General features: G+C 45.1%; 1 protein-coding gene across 4 annotated transcripts in view; it reads left to right on the top strand.

Moving 5' to 3' along the window:
* NVL (nuclear VCP like) overlaps nt 1-15,460 on the top strand; it is an 82,260-nt gene extending 66,800 nt beyond the window's left edge. The window contains exons 20-24 of one of the 4 annotated variants that reach the window (XM_041767778.1): nt 1,935-2,011; nt 4,547-4,635; nt 7,038-7,108; nt 9,116-9,330; nt 15,133-15,460. In XM_041767778.1, coding sequence (XP_041623712.1) covers nt 1,935-2,011; nt 4,547-4,635; nt 7,038-7,108; nt 9,116-9,330; nt 15,133-15,142 — 462 coding nt within the window. In that variant the 3' untranslated portion in view covers nt 15,143-15,460. The remainder of the gene's footprint in view (nt 1-1,934; nt 2,012-4,546; nt 4,636-7,037; nt 7,109-9,115; nt 9,331-15,132) is intronic. The other 3 variants (XM_041767786.1, XM_041767797.1, XM_041767800.1) reach the window with 3 other exon arrangements.
* Nucleotides 15,461-15,771: the final 311 nt, after the last annotated feature.

Below are 15,771 nucleotides of genomic sequence, written 5' to 3'. Positions count from 1 at the left end.
GCAAGGATTTTTATGTTTTCAGGTTTTCACGTTTAGATCTTTAATCTATTTTGAATTGATTGATTTGTGAATATCGAACCACATTTGTACCCTGAGGATAAATCCCAGTTGATTGTTGTGAATGGCTTTTTTGAAGGTACTGTTGAATTCAGTTTGCTTGTATTATATTGAGCATTTTTGCATCCATGTTCATCAGAGATATTGGCCTATAGTTCTCTTTTTTGTGGAGTCTTTATCTGGTTTGGGTATCGGGATCATGCTGGACTCACAGAATGAATTTGGGAACTTTTCCTTCCTCTTAATATTTTTTTTTCCTCTTAATATTTTTTGGAACAGATACATACTGGCTTTTTATTACCAAAATAAATGATAAAGATGTAGGAACTTCCCAAAGGTCCATTCAGTTGCAGATTTGAACTTCAGAACTCAGAGTTCCTAATTCCTGGTCCAGTGTTGAAGAACAATACCTGTACCGAGAAGTGGACTTATCATTAAATACACAACTGGCCAGAAACAATAAACAAAACCTCCAGAAAAAGGAAGAGAACATTACTGGTTATATTTCTAGAGTAGTGGTTGCCAGGGCTGGAGGGGGAGGCAGCAGGAGGGCCCGTGGCTCATACATCCAGCCTCCTTTGGGGAAGATGAAATGAACTCTAAAGACGGTTGCACAATACCGTGAATGTATTTAATGCTGCTAAACCATACACTTAAAAATGGTTAAACCGATCAATTTTGCTAGGCAAATTTTACCACAAAAAAAAAAGAGAGGAGAGATCATCACTAGAGCCTCAGAAGCTGTACTCCTTCCTTCTAGCCTCAACCTCCAACCCCTGATCCCAGCACCCCCTTGCACCTCATGGCTGACTGTACTGAAACCCTTTAGTTATAAGGGCCGGGCAGTCTGGCTATCTAGCTTCAGGCACAGCTGGAGGGAGAAAAGAAGAAAGCAGTGTGATTGTTTGCCTGAGGTCCCTCAGGGTTTATTCCCCACCCCCACTCCGCCGCCCCCCACCCCCACGATGCCGATTAAGTGGGAACCGTGGCAACAATTTCTGGAACTTGTGTTGGATGAACATTTGCGTTTTATTGAGGAACAGCCAATGCATGGTTTGTGAAGTGAAATGCCAGCAAGGTGGGGTGGGGGACATACACACAGGACGCTCTGCACCCGCTCTAGTGTCCAGCGCCCGGCCTCCGCTCCGCACACCCACACACTGATGTGTGCCTTGAGGCTTATCACAGGCTCACTCACTTCTTTGCTGTTTCTTCGACTATTTCCTAAGTGATGTCTGCTACAACGGATGGACTGTATGCAGCGTCTGTGTGAGTTATGCATCGAATCAGAAAGCAGAAATTCACAGACCTGCCATCTAACTACGTCATGATTTTAAGTCACTGAAACATCATTATGTGTGTGGTGTGTGCCGGCCAGGCGCCATGGTCAGTGTTGCTGGAATTCTCAGCGCGTCCTGACGTCGGCCCTTTCCGGTGCCCGTCAGTATGTGAGCCACAGGGCAGTGGCAGCAAGGTCTGGAGGGAGTCTAGGACAGCAGTAGTGGCACTCCCTCCGGTCGCAGTCATGGTTCTGCCTGCCTGGCCAGCCAGGGCGCCAATGCTGGGGCTAGGTGCTGCCCGATGTTTGCCGTATTTAATCAGCCAGAGGGAAGGTGTTTGGAAAGCTCGAGGCGGTGTGTTCTGTCCTTGCTGCACAGGTTCCCCAGGCCCCACGGGATCAGTCATTTGCCTTTAGGTTTCTGAGTGTTGGAGTCTGCTTCCTGACCTTGTTTCTTTAGGTTGAAATCTATAGAATCGCACAGCGCTGGTCCGATCAGTGGCACTCATTCAGTCAGGCAGTCATCACCACTCATGAAGAACCTATGCTGTGGAAAAGTTCTTGGAAGCCTCAGTGAAAACCGAGTTTTCTCTCTTAGAATGGCACCAGACCCCCCTTGGATGCCGATGTAAACTTGGAAGCCCTTGCTGCTGACCTGCGCTGTGACTGCTACTCGTGAGTACCTGGGTCTCAAGGGCGTCACCTCTCGTGGGCAGAGTGGGGGGACGGCGGTCTCGTGTAGGGGCTTAAATTCTGGATCCCAGAGAGCGTGGGGTGCCTTGTGTTTGGCTCTGTCCTGGCTCCTCCTCAGAGGGGGGATGACCCATTTTGCGGCTCCTGTTCTGACATGCTTTGGCCCTCGGCACATCAACTCCTGTGTTCACTGTTGGCACCCGGCCACCCTGGCCGCTGTGGCTGCTCACATCTTCCAGATGTGAGCAGATATGTGCAGCACTGAAGAGAATAATCTGTGAGCACTTCACTTTCAGAATGCAGAAGGCTCAGAATGCATTTTTCACAGCATACTGGCTAACACACGCAGCCAGTAGTAGCAGCAGGAAATCTGCCCTTTCTGCCTATACCCCTCTTGTTTGTGTGGTCATGGTTTTTATTACTTGCTTTACATTAAGTAAATGTGTTAACTTTCCCACTTTGGGTACACAGAGCAGAAAATGAAACTCCCATTTCACTAACAGGGAGATGGCAACGGCCCCTCTGGCTTATATGGAAAGCTCTGTGGATTGGTTATTCTCAGTATACTTGGTGCTCATGCTATTTCTTTAGGTCAAAACAAAATGTGTTTTCTGAAGCCAAGCAAGTAAGGCGATGTTTCCTTTTTTCTTTCTTTTTTTTTTTTTTTTAAGATTTATTTATTTCAGTGAGAGAGAGAGTACAGGGGGTAGGGGGAGAGGGAGCAGACTTCCTGCTGAGCCTGGAGCCTGACCAGGACTTAGGACCCTGAGATCATGACCTGAGCCGAAACCAAGAGTCAGATGCTGAACCACCTGCACCACCTGGGCGCCCCTGGGACATGGTTTTCATGTTCAAGGGATTCAGGACTCTTACTCCATAATTTGAACTTACATCCCCGCAACAGACCTGCTGGGAGCAGTTGGCACTCAGTTATTTCCGGTTCTGATTGAAGAAGTTCATCTCGTCAAGATGGTTGCCCTGGAACCCATGCTGATCATTCTCAGGGAGTGTGGTCAGGATACATCGTTTTATCTTATTTTTTTATATATGGGCATCCAGAGCCACGAGCCTCTTCTCTCATCTGGCTATCTTGGCTCAGGTGCAAAGGTAGGGATTATCTTGATGACATGCTGAGCGCTAGGTGGTAGTGGTGAGCCCCTTCTTCCCTCTAAGGAGAGTGCGTTCCCCCTCACCCTCCACCCCTGTTGGGGCTCAAACTTGTACAATTAAATGAGCTCACTATTAAGGGGGGAGAAGACTTAAGGGAGTAGTTTACAGCTTTGAGTGCTAAAATCCAGAGGCAGCTTAATGCCAGAACTTACCCTGGGCCACATCTTCTGGATTCTGTGGTGTAGTGCACAGGTTTAAAAAGGGATCAGGGTTAACGCTGAGTGGTGTACAATTGGAGTTTTAATACTGTGGTCCCCACAATTCAAGAGACCTAGAATTCTCCATTGTTGTCAGCTGCTTATTTATGTTAGGTCAAGGTGTCTCTGCACCTGTGGGAGATGTTTAAATATTAAGGAAAGGGATGAGTACCCAGCATGTACTCGATTATTGCACAGCCTTATAAATCTGACACCTAGCCGCAGAAACATTGCATTCAGCTAATAATTTAAACTCTGTGAGCATTTAATGTTATATATTAAGTGGGTGTCTACATTATACATTAAGTTTAATGTCTAGAAATGAAGTTTTTATCCCCAGGTCCAAATTCTTCTAACGAGCTGCGAGAATTCGTTAGATAATGATGTAGTGAAACACTGGTGAACTCAGGAACCATATGACTCATGATGTTATCACACAGAGTAATTGGATGGAGGCTTATTAGCTGTGCTCTTTTAATTCATTTATGACCAGTCCACTCAGTGAGGGCTTGAGTCAGAGCATTAGAGATTCCCTAGCCTGTGCATCCCCCTTTTGAAGCAGATGCCATAAATGAGTCTGATGTAAGCTTACTCCTGGTGGTAGGTAGGTAGCATGTGGATACTCAACACGCTGGCAGCATATAGGCCTTGTGGATGGAGATTTTACCATGAATGTGTACGTTTCTACTGACAGGCCAATTCATTTATTTATTTTTTTAAGATTTATTTATCTACTCATGGGAAACACAGAGAGGCAGAGACACAGGCAGAGGGAGAAGCAGGCTCCCCATGGGGAGCCCAATGCAGGACTTGATCCCAGAACCCCGAGATCACACCCTGAGCCAAAGGCAGACGCCCAACCACTGAGCCACCCAGACATCCCCTGGCCAATTTATTTAGACTTCTTACATGAACCTTAATATCTGCAGCTCTTAGCAGGGGAACACTGATGATTCATTACATTGTTTCTGTTGTAATCACCCTTCTGAAAGCTAGAAATATTTGAAGTAAAAACGATAAGCTCTTTCCTGCTGACCATAATGAGTGGTCAGTTTCTTCCTTGTCTGATTTGTGACTTGAAACTGCTGTCAGACATCTTTCTGTTCTTTGCAGCATTGTAGAATAATTGAGGTTGGTTCTTGTCCTACAGGGGTGCAGACCTTTCTGCTTTGGTTCGGGAAGCTTCCATCTGTGCCCTGAGACAGGAGATGATGAGACCGAAAGGTGGAGGTGACAGAGGTATGGTGCTTTCTGGAGTCTCTCCGTTCCATGTCATTGTCACTCTGGACACCTCACTCCACAGCTGACCCAGACAGTGACCATTATCTCAAGTCTGTGGCATTAAAGCTGATGTGTTTCTGATGAGGCCATTCCCCCAGGCTTCACCTGGCATAGTATCTGTGGCAGCCAGCTGGTAGCCTGTAGACGCTGTCTGCACATAGACTGTCCTGGCCTCAACCTGTGCTTCCACCCAGAGTTCATGCAGCATGTTTCCAAAACACAACTTTTTTTTTATTCCCACTGATTTTCTCTGTCTTCTCTCCCTTTTTTCTTTGGCTCACAGGAATCTCAGAGCGACCTTTTGATTACAGTTACAGTGACATCTGTGTCTCTGACTTTTGTCAGCACACATACCTTCTATAAAGTCCTGTGGTTTTATTGAATTTTAAGATGCAGTTATCTGAACTTTTATTAAAAGCTATTTCAGATTCTTCTTGGAGTATATAAGTGATCAGTCACTAAATCCTACTCCTCAAACCAGTATTATGCTATATGTTAACTAACTAGAATTTAAATAAAAATTTGGAGAGGAAAAAAAAAAAGATTAAAAGATTTTTTTAAACAAAATTTAAAAATTCCTTTTAGAAGTAGGTGTTATAATTCACAAAATTAGAATATCTTGTAAGAAACTTCATGTAAGGGCAGCCCTGGTGGCTCAGCAGTTTAGCACCTGCCTTCGGCCCGGGGCGTGATCCTGGGGACCCAGGATCGAGTCCCACGTCGGGTATCCCCGCAGGGAGCCTGCTTCTCCCTCTGCCTGTGTCTCTGCCTCTCTCTTCTCTCTCTCTCTCTGTGTCTCTCATGAATGAATTTAAAAGAATCTTTAAGAAAAAAAGAAACTTCATGTAAGTGTGCTGCCTTAGAGCAGAGTCTGATGGCATTTTGGGATTTGTCACTGAAAATTTGCAGACCTCTCTACACATACTGGCTGCTCCTAACGTCTGTTTGGATATTTTATAATCATGCAGCAAGTTCTGACACCCGTGCTCTCCTGGAGTTTGCATTTCTAGTTACCTGTCCTCTAGGGACTTTGCATTGACGTCTTCCTCTCCAAAATCAGTAGCACTATTCACCTTCCACTTGACATGTTCAGCTGTACATTTTCTTTTTAGGTAAACGTGGTATCCTAATATCTATGTAGATCACTATTTTCATTGTCGTGTAAGCTGTCATATGAACATTCTAAAGAAGCCTTGTTCAACATGTAGTTACTTGATTTCCATTACTTCTATCATGGCACAGCCTTCTAAAGTAGTAGGGCCCCTTCTGATGCAGGGTTGCAACATTATCTCTGTATATAACATATGTTATGAAATAACTCCGTAATATCTGATAGTGCATATGTACTCTTAAATAACTGGAATATTATTATTTTCCACTCCCAGTTAAATTATTTGGATTATCTTAGAAAGGAACAATTCTGGCTCTTCATTAAACATTACCATTAAATTAAGGTGTAAACAGTGCAAAGAGGGGCCTTCAGAGGATGTCTGTTTGAGAGTGCTAAGCCTCTTTGGGGTGCCCTGCATTAAAACCTGGTGAGCAGAGGGTCAGGAAATGGAGATGCTCTAAGATGAACAAGTTCTGGGAATCAGATGTTTAGGACAACTACAATTAACAGTATGTATTATATACTTGAAAGATGTGGGATGCCTGGGTGGCTCAGTGGTTGAGTACCCTGCTTTTGGCCCAGGGCGTTAATCCTGGGACTCCACACACCAGGCTCCCTGCATGAAGCTTGCTTCTCCCTCTGCCTGTGTCTCTGCCTCTCTCTGTCTCTCATGAATAAATAAATAAAATCTTTAAGAAAAAAAAAAAGATTTTAAAAGGGTAGATCTTAAAAGTTATTACACAGAAAAAAACTAATCATGTGAGGGATGGAGGTGCTAAACTAATATTTGTGGTGATCCCATTACACCACATATGTGTCTGAAATCGTCATAGTTAAAGCCTTAGACTTACATATGTTATATGTCAGTGACATCTCAGTAAACGGTGGGGGTTATGAAGACATGGATTTTCTTCTTTTAAAGGGTAATAATCTCTCTCTAATTAAAGATGAACAAAAATTTGTCCCCAAATAAACTGTTTTGATTGCTGGAGGGGAAAAATGACACTAAAATGGACACTGATGTAAATAAAACTTAAGCATATTTTGAAATTAACTCTGGTCAGATGTGTGTAAATTAAATGAAAATGAAAAAAAATCCAAAAGCTCTGATGAGCACAGCGGATCAGGCTTGCCTACTACCCTTCTGAAACCTCCATGCTACCTCACCCACCTGGAAGGGTCGGGAGAAGCTTGGAGCCAGTGACGTTTGGCGTGCTGCACTCAGGGGCATTTGTGATTTGCTCCACAGGTGAACTCAAGGTCAGTCAGAAACACTTTGAAGAAGCTTTCAAGAAAGTGAAATCCTCTATATCAAAAAAGGTAAGAAATGCTCTTAACATGTATGGAGAAGAGAGATTGGAATCAAGATCAATGGATATGAATTTATGGAAACAAGGAAGATAATTGCCTTTGGGGGAGTGATCCTGAGAGATTATAGGTTTACGTGTTTCTTAAAAGACTGAAGCTGCAGAGGGCAGCCCTGGTGGCGCAGTGGTTTAGTGCTGCAGGGTGTGATCCTGGAGACCCGGGATCGAGTCCCACGTCGGGCTCCTTGCATGGAGCCTGCTTCTCCCTCTGCCTATGTCTCTGCCTCTCTCTCTCTCTCTCTCTCTCTGAGTCTCTCATGAATAAATAAATAAAATATTTAAAAAAAAAAAAAAAAAAGACTGAAGCCGCAGGGAGGGTGTGTGTCTTTTCCACCGTCTTGGGAATTTTAATCTGTCTGGTCCACATGTCCCTTGACCTGCTCCACCCTTCATGACATGATGTCTCTTATCTACCTGGAGCCAGGCGCCCCCAGCACCAGGGACTTGTCCACGTGTCTCAGGCGGGTACAGATGTCCTCACTGCAAGGTCAGAAAAGGGCCAGTTACATGGCCCACTGTTCTTTACATAAAGCACCAGACCTTGTGTGTCTGCTTCTTACCACAAGGAGGTATTCTGTTTGTAGTGTGAGGATGGCTGCTGCGACAGTTGGCAGCAATACACCTGGCCCTAAGAAACACCTGACTCGAGTCCTTCCCTGATGAAGCTTGCTCACTTGGATGTCTTGTTTCAGGGCTCCTGGAAATGTAATGTACCTTAGCCAAGAGAACTTGCTTCCTGCTGGGCTAACCCTTCCTTGAAATCATTAGCCCTTTATTACCCCAGGCCTAGAATTTTTCACAATAATTACTGATAAAAACAAAACAAAACAAAACTCTGAGTCAGAGTCCAAGCAGTTCTGTGAGGCGGGCTGCCCTGTTCGGTGTCTCAAAGTTTGCTCTGAACCTTCTAAGTGAGGTGACAACCTTACTGCTTATTTTTTGTAAAGATTTTATTTTGGGGCACCTGGGTGGTTCAGTTGGTGGGGCATCTGCCTTCAGCTCAGGTCATGATCTGAGAGTCCTAGGATCGAGTCCCATACCCCAAGTCAAGCTCCCTGCTCCATGGGGAATCTGCTTCTCCCTCTCTCTCTGCTCCTCGCCCTGCCGTGCTCTCACTCTCACACACAAACATGCTCTCTCTCAAATAAAATAATTTTTTAATATTTTTTTTAAAGACTTTATTTATTTATTCATGAGAGACACAAGAGAGAGAGCCAGAGATATAGGCATAGGGAGAAGCAGGCTCCTCGCAGGGAGCCCAGTGCAGGACTCGATCCTTGGACCGCAGGATCACGCCCTGAGCTGAAGGCAGACACTCAACCCTGAGCCACCCAGGCATCCCAAAAAGATTTTATATTTAAGATATCTCTACACCTCTGAGGCTTGAACTCCCAACCCCAAGACCAAGAGTCATATGTTCTACCAACTGAGCCAGGCGCTCTCCCCCCTTAACCACTTTTCACCACAATAACTAGTGGATTGATTTGGGTTGGCAGTGGTATCTTTTAGGCACATAACTGACTTCTTTGGCTAGGAGAGTCTGCTACACCCAGAGCCCGTTCTCCACCATAGCTGGACACAGTGGTCTGCCTTCGCCTCTCAGGTGATTTCGTATCCCAGAGGAAATGTGTTTGATCTACTGAGCATCTTCAAATAAAAACCAGCCTTATTAGTTAAAATCAGGAAGACTTTTACAGTGACTATTACTGGTGCTCCTCGTTTTGACCAAGATGCTAGTGATGTAAATGTCCTCCCAAAAGTTTCGTCATTAAGAACATTGTTTTAGTGGAAATTATCCCTCACCTGCAGCCCAATTCCAGGGCTCGTCAGGAATTAGGACATGTGGGCGTGGCTTGTCCTCTAGTGTCACTGTTTTACACTGTGTGCAAGCACAGTTGTGTAATTTCTTACGAGGGAAGCTGGCACTGCAGTCAGGATCTAGAACTTTCTGTCCCTTCAGAAGTTCCTTGTGCCCCCTCTGCGGCTGCCACAGATACACAGGAGACCATGGGTCTGGCTCATCCTCAGGCTCCAACTCTGCCCATCTGAGGACTTGATACCAGTGGAAGCGCACGCTGTGCATTCCCTGCATCTGGCTGCTTTGCTCAGTGGAAGGCTTCTGGGATTCATTCCTGTTTTGCATTTGCTCCTTTTCCTGCAGAGCAGTCTTCCAGGGTAAGAATATCCCACAGCTTCCTAGCTTTTCATCTGTTGGGGGACACGTGGGATTTCCAGTGTGTGGCTTTCGTGAATAAAGGTCCTTTGAGCATGTTAATGTGTGAGCACAAGCTTTCACTTGTGTGTAAATAGCCAGGGAGATGCCACCAGGTCTCGAGATTCCTCTGTAGAAGCGGCTGAGCCCCCAGTGTCACGGTCCTTTACACTAGCGTCCAACGGGATGTGAACCAGCGCCCTGTGCAGTGTGTGCATCTCCAAACGTGTTTTCACATGCTTGTTGGCCATGTGGTTCCTTGTGTCCTGTCCTGCTTTGCTCTTAAAAACTTAAGTTGTTTTTCTTACACAAATTCTTAGCTTATTCTGGAGTAAAGGCTTTTACTCCACATGGAGGTGATTAGGAAGTGGCACATGGAGGATATTTTCTCCAAATCTGCTTCTTACCTTTCTGTTGTCTAATGCCACTGTCTAGAGAGCAGCCGCTTTTAATCTAGACGAAGGCCTGTGCACTCTGCCCTAAGAAATCTTGGCCATTTCAAGTTCGCAAAGATTCTGTCCTTTGCTTTTTTTCTAGACGTGTAATAGTTTTAGCTTTTACATGTAGGCCTGTGATCCATCTCCAAATAACATTTCAGTTTGATGGGGGAGGTAGGGATCATGATTACATGTTTCCAAGGCTGCCTCCTTGCTCCAACTCTGTTGAAAAGACTTTTACACCGCACCCTCTGTTTGAGAACCGCTTGGTCATAAATGTGTCAGTTTCCATTCTCCTGCGATGGTCTTGGCATCTGTCTTCATTATTATAGATTCAAAGTCTTGGGATTCCGAGTAGTATAAGTTCTCCAAATTTGTCCTCTTTTTCCCCCCTCCCAAATTTTTTTTTTAATTTTAGGCCCCTTGCTTCTCCATATAAAGTTTATAATCACTTTATTGATTCCTACAAGAGAAGCCTGCTGGGATCTGAGTCCATAGGCAGTTGTGAGAGCAGAGCTTACGAATAGTGAGTTTTTCAGCTCATGAATTTTGTATATCTATCCATTTAGGTTCATTTAATTTCTCTTAAATATATTAATGTTTTAATTCATTTCACTTATTAGAGCCCCTGATTGACTCAGTAAGGTGAATTTTCAGTGTAAATATCTTACCCGTCTTTCACCAAATTTATTACCAAATAATTTTTACTTTTTGTTATTTATGTATTTTTTAACATTTTTTAAGGATTTATTTATTTATTTAAGAGAGAGAGCACAAACAGGGGGAGGGGCAGAGAGACAGGGAGAAGCAGACTCCCCACTGAGCAGGGAGCCCGATGAGGGACTCGGTCCCGGGACCTTGAGATCATGACCTGAGCTTAAGGCCGATGCTTCACCGACAAAGCCCACCCAGGTGCCCCTTCTTTCTGCTTTTAATATTGGGACTCTTTTAGTTGTAAATGACAGATACCCAATCCCCAACTCAGGTGAACAGGGAAACAGGGCTGGTTGGTCCACAGAACAAGGATCTTGAGAGCACAGCTAGCTGCAGAACCTCATTGCTTCGTTTCCTGGGCGCAGGTGGGTACCTGCAGGCCCAGACCACCACCCCCACTCCCCAGCAGAGAACTCCCCACCAACTCTGGCAAGGGAGTCTTGGGGAAGCCTGGGGTCGGCCCAGCCCTGGTTAGGATCCTGTGCTAGAACAGTGTGGCCAGTTAGGAAATTGGATGCTTGGCCAGGCTGGTGGCAAGGGGCCATGGAGTTTTATAAAGCTGACAACTTAAAGCCTCAAAAGAAAACCTGTAAGTAAGATGCTGGTACTCAAGTTGACTCACTTGTTAGTGGCAGGGTTGGGGTTTTGAGTCTTTTTTTCATGCTGCAAGAGAATCATTAGATTTTGTTTGGCATGAAAGGAACACCTGCCACACTTCAGCCTTTCAGACCAACTTACAGAAACAGCTGTCGCTTTGAAGTGAGTAAACATGGAGTTACTGATAGATGTCATGTAAGGCAATGGAAGAAAGCCATGCAGGTCCTGTCCCACGGTCTGCAGAGCTGGCTTCCTGATTTCTCACATACTCAGCATGGCTTCAGTGTACCACTCTGTCCCCTGACCCAGTAAGCCTTGGTAACTGGTTGAGGGTGGGAGGTGTGGACAGTGAGCAGACACTCTCTCCATTCTGTCCTCACTGCCTCCTTGGCTCCCACTGTGGTGGGGCCAGGCCCTTCGGCTCTACCTGGAGATCCCTGCCCATCCTAAGTGCTGGCGAGTGGCCACGTCCTCTTTGGTCCCAGGAGGCCCTAATAGGCAAGCAGTCTGCCCGACAAATAAGCCTGGGCCCACCGCCAGCAGCTTCTCAGAATTCGGAGATGTGCATCCCAGCTGCGTCATCCCTCCAGGTCTCCTGCCGGTGCAGGAGCGTGCGGTTTCCCTGCGCTCCAGGGCCCTGAGGCCAGCTTAGCTATTAGCAAGCATTGAGATCTCAAGATAATGTTCCCAGATATTTATTATCTCCCCTCATAGTCTTTTTGATCTGCTTACTCTGGCATTTTTCCACTTCTGGAAGGAAACCTCACTCAGTCAGATTTGTTTTCTTTCCTCCTCTATTAAAGCCACCCCAGAGCCACCCTCCTGTTTGTGCACTCACCCGCAGCATGGTTTTTACACCCACTGCCAATGGCTTTTCAATTCTCTTCTCCACACTCAGGAGTAGATGGTTCATATCCCTGATTATTTCCGCTACACGGACATTCACAAGAGAAAAACTTCTCAAGTCAGAGTTCACCTGTTTCCCGCTTGCTGAGTTTTAATGGGCTACTTAAGATCCAACTCTAAATGTTCATCCAGTACCTGCTGTACATGTGCCAGGCACGGTGCTGGACTCAAAAATCACAGGAGACGGAGCCCTGTATGTAGAACATGTATTCATCTGGTCACTCAGTCCCGTCAGTGTCAGTACAGGATTCACATGTAGCTTTTGCTTAAAAGGGATGACTGATTTTATTAAAAACCTATCTGAACCTGGGCAGCCCAGGTGGCTCAGCAATTTAGTGCTGCCTTCAGCCCAGGGCGTGATCCTGGAGACCCGGGATTGAGTCCCACGTCAGGCTTCCTGCATGGAGCCTGCTTCTCCCTCTGCCTGTGTCTCTGCCTCTCTCTCTCTCTATGTCTCTCATAAATAAAAAATAAAATCTTTTTAAAAAATCTGTCTGAACCTATCATGCCAGACATGGTGGAAATTTCTTCTCTTGGAACATCCTGTGGAAGGCTATATGCGTGTCCTAGTGAGACAGTACTAGTATATTCTTCTTAGTATTTCTGGTGCCTTAAATCTTTATACTTTAAATATTTGATTTCTGAAAACTTAGCAAATAAGAAACTACAAGTTCCCTTTTGGAAATAGGCATAATATGAATTTTGAATAAATAAGAAATCAGATGACCAAACTGATTATTAATTTATTTGATCTCTTAAAAATAAGGCATAACATCAAGGTGAAGGCTGCACTTTCTTTGGCTCCTTAACTGTCCCTAAAGAAGCAATTATGTATGAAACTAGCGACAGCTGTTTGTAGGGAGAGGCTGGCTGGCTGAGGGGCCTTTTATCCTCTTTGAATTTCACACGATGTGAATATCTTACCTATTCAAAAAAATTCAATACTGAGGGGTGCCCAGTTGGCTCAATCAGTGGTGCACACAGCTCTTGATCTCAAGGCTGTGGGTTCAAACTCTACAATGGCTGTAGAAAGTGTGAAAATTAAAAGAAAATAAATCTTGAAAAAACAGTCATTTAAAAGTTCTGGAAAAAAAAAAATAAAAAATAAAAAAATAAAAGTTCTGGAGACCAAAATAGTGATAATAGTTAACTCTGGAAATGAGGATTAATTTTTTACTGTTGATCTGTATTTTTTATTATTTCTACAATAAATCTTGTTTTATAATTTAAAAAGTTATTTTACTATAAAAAGGAATTGTTTGGGGACACCTGGGGGGCTCAGTGGGTTCAGCATCTGCCTTCGACTCAGGTCATGATCTCGGGTTCCTGGGATCGTGTCCTGCATTGGGCTCCCTGCTCAGCAGGGAGTCTGCTTCTCCCTTGCCTCTGCCCCTTCCCCTGCTCATGCATGCGCGCACTCTCTCTCTCTCTCTCTCTGCCAAATAAATAAATCTTTAAAGAAAGAAAGAAAAAGAATTGCTTTAACCTGGTTATAAGTCAAGCATGCCTAAAATCTCTTCACTATATATTATTGAGTACTGATACTGATATACAGAGGGACCCTTTTATCCTATTTCAGAGTTAATTCAGCATTTCACTAATGCCTACTTTATGTTCACCTTTGAAACTGTTAGAGGTACTTGAAAAAATCACTGAAACAAGTACTACATAGATTTTTTTTTTTTTTTCAAATCCATCTTTCAAACCGGAGGTAAGCATTAAGTACAGTCCAGGAAATGGTTTTCCTTTGTGAACGGAAGATCTGCCCTGGCCTCTGTGTCAGGGTTCTGACTAGTTCCGAAGAGAGAACATACGTTCTGCCTTTATCTGACTCAGGATTGTCCTCAGAATAAAAGATAATGGTCTTAAAGTCCCTTCTAAACTCTGCACAGACCTCCTGTATGCGGAGGAGCCCATCGTGACTGCTTCTGGTCACGCAGCTGCATTTCTGCGAACATCTGAACGGCCTTCTCCACATCTGCTGGGAGTCTGGAACATCACTGTTCAAAATAATTTAAATGACTATACTCTATGGCCTTTTAATCTTTCTTTTATTTTGGGGGCTAAAAACGGGGTGGGTGGCTGAAAGTTCATATGGAAAACCCAGCGAACTAGAGCAGCAGGAGAACTATAAAGAGAACAGGCTGGGGGTGGGGCCTAAAAGCACTGATACAGTTTTCAAAAGCCTCAATAGTTAAAACATTGTGGGGTGCCTGGGTGGCTCAGTGGTTGAGTGTCTGCCTTCAGTTCAGGTTGTAATTCTGCGATTGAGTCCTGCATCGGGCTCCCCCCCGGGGAGCCTGCTTCTCCCTCTGCTTTTGTTCCTTTCTCTGTGCCTCTCATGAATAAATAAATAAAATATTTTTTAAATATTAAAATATTGTGATAGTGGAATGTGAATTGACCCTGATACATGTATTTTTTTTGTTTTTTAGATTTTATTTACCTATTTGAAAGACCATGGAATGGGGGGCAGGGTACAGAGGCAGAGGAAGAAGCAGACTCCCCTCTGCACAGAGAACCTGATTTAGGACTCAATCCCAGGATCCATGACCTGAGCCAAAGGCAGATGTTGAACCCACTGAGCCACCCAGGTGCCCCATTAATATGTAATTTCTATAAACATTACAGAATGATGGCCCCCTCACCAGTGACAGAAGGATGGTGGTTGATGTGGGGGCAGCTGGGAAGCCGTCTCCAGAACCGAGAGCCAGGCGCATCTTAGGGCAGTCAGAGCTTTAGGTGTGAGAACTGAAACCAGCAAAGTAGAAGACGATGGGCAATTCTGTAAGCTCAAGTGGGAAAGACTGAGCATCTGAATCATAAGAATGATTTCTGCTGGCAGCCTGGGGGGCTCAGCGGTTTAGTGCCGCCTTCAACCCAGGGCCTGATTCTGGAGACCTGGGATCGAGTCCCACGTCAGCCTCCCTGCATGGAGCCTGCTTCTCTCTCTCTCTCTCTCTGTGTGTGTCTCATGAATAAATAAATAAAATATTTTTAAAAAAACATTTGTTAGAGGACGGAGGACCACGGTCACCATGTGGTCCTGGGGGCTGGGAAATCGTGTGCAGCCATGTCTCGCTCATCAGCTGTCTTGTCCCCTGTTCTCAGGACCAGGTGATGTATGAAGCTCTGCGGCAGTCTCTCCACCTGTGACCCCAGAGGAGGCCAGTGTGTCCAGCTGGGCAAGAAGCCCACTGGCGACATGACGCAGATGGGCTCCCGTCCTGTGTGTGCGTGTTATTCCCAGAGTGATGCAGCTGGTCAGAGCCCATAGGCTTTCCTGTCTGGCCAGCCAGGCATGGGAACACCATCCCTTCTCTTTAAGAAAAAGAAAGACATTTAACTTATGAAATAACCAATATGTTTTTAAAAAATAAAATGTTTATTTTGAAAGTCTCCAATGCACTATGGAAGCATTGCAATCACAGTAAAAGTACTTTTCCCTTGAGCTGTCTGTGGATAAGTTGCCACCCTGAGGCCCCATCAGCCCCAAATACTGTGATGTCTCCTGCCCCCCAGGACCCCCAAAGTCAGCTGTCACACTCAGGAAAGTAGCCATGAGACATGGACACCGTGTCGACCCCCGGCTCCTGCCAGTCATGTCCCACAGCCTCGAGATTGTCCTTTGTGACAGAAGGGCAAGGAATGTGCTGTTGCGTCTGCTTCTGCTTCACATGAGTTCCCTTCAAGTTGGAGCAGTTCCCCTCTCCTGACTTCTGACACTCCCCCACTCCAGGCCAGTTACTT

This window comes from Vulpes lagopus, chromosome 1 (assembly GCF_018345385.1).
Source record: "Vulpes lagopus strain Blue_001 chromosome 1, ASM1834538v1, whole genome shotgun sequence".
Classification (NCBI taxonomy): domain Eukaryota; kingdom Metazoa; phylum Chordata; class Mammalia; order Carnivora; family Canidae; genus Vulpes; species Vulpes lagopus.
Note: the sequence above shows the minus strand (reverse complement) of the source record. Positions and strands in the feature narration are given on the sequence as shown.